Source organism: Ylistrum balloti, unplaced genomic scaffold (genome assembly GCF_031769215.1).
Source record: "Ylistrum balloti isolate Yb309-2 unplaced genomic scaffold, AGI_CSIRO_Ybal_v1 Utg370584, whole genome shotgun sequence".
Taxonomy (NCBI): Eukaryota; Metazoa; Mollusca; class Bivalvia; order Pectinida; family Pectinidae; genus Ylistrum; species Ylistrum balloti.
Window position 1 is genome coordinate 754,000 of NW_026782363.1, and position 3,338 is coordinate 757,337.

At 37.6% G+C, this 3,338-nt stretch overlaps 1 protein-coding gene across 1 annotated transcript; it reads right to left on the reverse strand.

Moving 5' to 3' along the window:
* Nucleotides 1–1,468: 1,468 nt before the first annotated feature.
* On the reverse strand, nucleotides 1,469–3,127 carry LOC132556710 (uncharacterized). Its single transcript, XM_060221146.1, has 2 exons — nucleotides 3,080–3,127; nucleotides 1,469–2,758 (listed from the first exon to the last, which is right to left on the reverse strand). The coding sequence occupies exon 2, from the start codon at nucleotides 2,692–2,694 to the stop codon at nucleotides 1,546–1,548; it is 1,149 nt and encodes a 382-aa protein (XP_060077129.1). The 5' UTR covers nucleotides 2,695–2,758; nucleotides 3,080–3,127; the 3' UTR covers nucleotides 1,469–1,545.
* Nucleotides 3,128–3,338: the final 211 nt, after the last annotated feature.

Genomic DNA, 3,338 nt, shown 5'->3' on the forward strand with positions numbered 1-3,338 from the left:
GAGAAATAACATGCATCATAAGAGGTAGATGATAATTATCACGTTGATACATGTTAAACTTAACTTATGTAGAGTTCAAAGATCAATATATAACCATTCGGCATTATTCGATCATTTGCAATGGTTTGGAGTTACATTTGATATCTGTTATATAGAGTATATATATATATGTATACGTAGAATACCACAGCTTGAGAAGTTTACCCGTCATCTCCGTCATACAATACGATGCATTATTTTCAGCTGAGGTAGCTTGTTATAACATTAATGAAAACTTTCACAACAACATCTAGCACTTTGCATGCATATCCTTTTCATTCTAATTCATTAAACTCTATGTTAGCACTTTGCTTGCATTTTATAGATAGATAACATAAATATGCAGTAATTCAACACTCACACTCGCTCTCTCTCGTATGAACTGTCGATATATATTCACTGGTTCGCCACTTATATTATCATTTTTACTCTTCGACCCGCTTTGCAAATGAATTTAAAGTTGTAAAATATACAAGATGTCCTATTCAATAACACACACCACACTAGAATATGGACCCCCCTACAAACCGCCCACGATGCATTTATACGTCTTATGCTCGTGTTTTATTCGATAGATCTACAAATTTATTAAACATTTTAAGGAACAAATGATAGTTCAAATAAAGAAATTATTTATATTTACTAAGTGTAATAAAATCAATGAGATTACCAAATGTCTCATACAATCATTCACGTTTAATATTCAATAGGTTGCCTTACGTTAAACTTCGTTTTCGTTAATTAGAAAAAAAAACTTCAAATGATACATTAGTGCCAACAAAGATCCCCCATCGATGCCACCACGCGCCTCATACAAAGTTAATGACTAGCGACACTCCTTGTATAACACGTGACTCGCCATGTTGGAGTGAATGCTACGCATCATAGGATATACAGTAAATAGAGTATCTACGTGGTCAAAGCCTACTCAGTGAACGATTGATCAGGTCGAATCACAAATCTACATTACACTTAAACCTGAAAGAATTTACCTGTTGAAATTACATATTAATGCTATGCATATTACGTAAACATCAATGTTACTTTTGTCCAAGAAACCATTACAATGCACATGAACAGTCATCATCAAGTGAATGGATATAAAAACTGGTCATTATATTAACAATATAAATGTGTGTGGTGAACAGTAGTGAATAAAACAGTAGTTAACTATACCTCCTGTCCTTAGAGACCAACTGGAGGGAGGCTATAACGTTCAACAAACTGCTGTAGTAGTAGCTTGCAATGAACGGGAAGCTGCCAATCACTAATGACGATAATCACGGATATGAGTATGTGATATAAAATTCAGCATTTCTGACAACAATATTTTCATTATTTTCTTATATCATTTCGTAATTTTGTAAATAAAAAACATTTATTTACATACCTGAGTTGCTCTCATCTGTATAAACTTAACCTGAGTAAAAAAGATTGAGGTAGATCAATTTGCATGATTTAAAACAAGCTACACAGAAGGGAGGATTTTTTATCAATCCAGGAATTTTAGCTGTTATATAACATACACCTGAGCTTTGCAGTTTCAGTTTTTAGAGCTGCAACTTCTACACGAAGTTTAAGATTTTCCTGTTCCAACAATGCTGCTCTGATTGCAATCTGATCCTCTTTTGCTCTCCTTGCATCCCGTGACCTCTTTGCTGCATCGTTGTTCTTTCTTCTCCTTTCCCAGTAAGCTTCATCTTTCTGCTCCTCGGGCAAGGTTTTGGGTCGTTTCCTACCCGTTGCCGTTATTTCCATATTAACACTTGAACTAGGCACTGGAAACGACGGTGGGGAATTACCAATGGTGGGGCTACTGTTCATGCTGCCGTTCGAAAAACTACTATTGTTTGTGTTAATGACTGATGATGATGGGAGACTGGCATGTGTGGACGATTTTGATGTTGACTCAGAATAGTTTCCCCCATTACTACCGTTATGATCTCTGTCTCTCAATGATTGTAATTGTTTTTTGTACATTTCCATAAACTCTTCCCCAGTTATGTTCAATGCCTGTAACATACTTCCATCGATTCCGTGAAAGGGAGACAAGCCATTGGAGAGGCCATATGCACCCATTGAAAGTGAAAGAGGATCCTTCGGGTAAGCCTTGAACGGTCTAGAACCATTTTGTTGTGGTACCCTTGGGTCCACCAAGCTGTTAGGAAACACTCCCCCTAGAAGATGTGTTGGGGACATGAAGCCTGCATGAATTTTAGACATCATACCTGCCAATCCCGAGGTGGTTCCTGGAGAGCATCTCTCTATGGGGTGCTTGATTTCCCCCGGTTCAATCTGCTTGTCTAATAAATCCCGATTGTGTAACATCCCATTAAAAAACATCCCATCTTCTGGATCGGAAGATTTCCTGTCGTCTGCCAAACTCGAAGAATCAGCATTTGATGAAGAAGACGGAATAGACTCTCTTCCAGAGGTATCATGCTCATCGAACTTTCTTTTCTTACACGAAAAATCTAAGGGGGAATCTTCTGAATCCTCCGAGGAGTAACTACTGTACTTGGACTCCTGTTTAATGGCGATTTGCATATGGCCATTGCGCATGACCTCCTCGTGCTCCAAGACGTCATTATGGCGGTTGTGATTATCGGCATGTTGTATCTCCCTGTTATTATGCGTTGTACCATTCTCAGCCATCGCATGTGGTTCGCCCTTTGCTAAGAATTATCTTTCACGCTTGTTTCTTTCTTAAACATCTGTCCTACAACATACCGAAAAAGAATCGGATAAAATCAGATTGAATGTATTTTTATACATCTATATGACTGAACAATACTTTGTATTTTTCTCAGAAATAAAATCATAACAATGTATACAATATGGCCAACCATGAACGTGACACTACGACAACAACAATACACTTGTTGATATGACTATAGGACATGAGTCCCCGGATGCCATTTCACCCGTGTATAGTTTGTTTATATCACATTCATTACACACAATAAGGTCTTTGAGTTAGGCTCAACTCAGCCATCGAGTGTTATGCACATGAGTCATTAAAATACATACAAATACATACCGGGTTCAAATGTAAGAGCAAAACCAAGTATCTGACGTTCCTTGCAAGAATACTCATTACCATTCTGTAGAAATTCCACGGTAATTGCGATTATCCAGCTGTCCTTGAACTACAAGTGTGTTTTTGCCAAATATGTAATAACATTTTGGTTGCCAAACATCCCCAAACGCCCGTTTGAGCTTGTCCATGACCTTAGGTGACGCTAGCTAACTTTATCCACACCATTTGGCATTTCACGTAATCTCAAATTAACTAACCA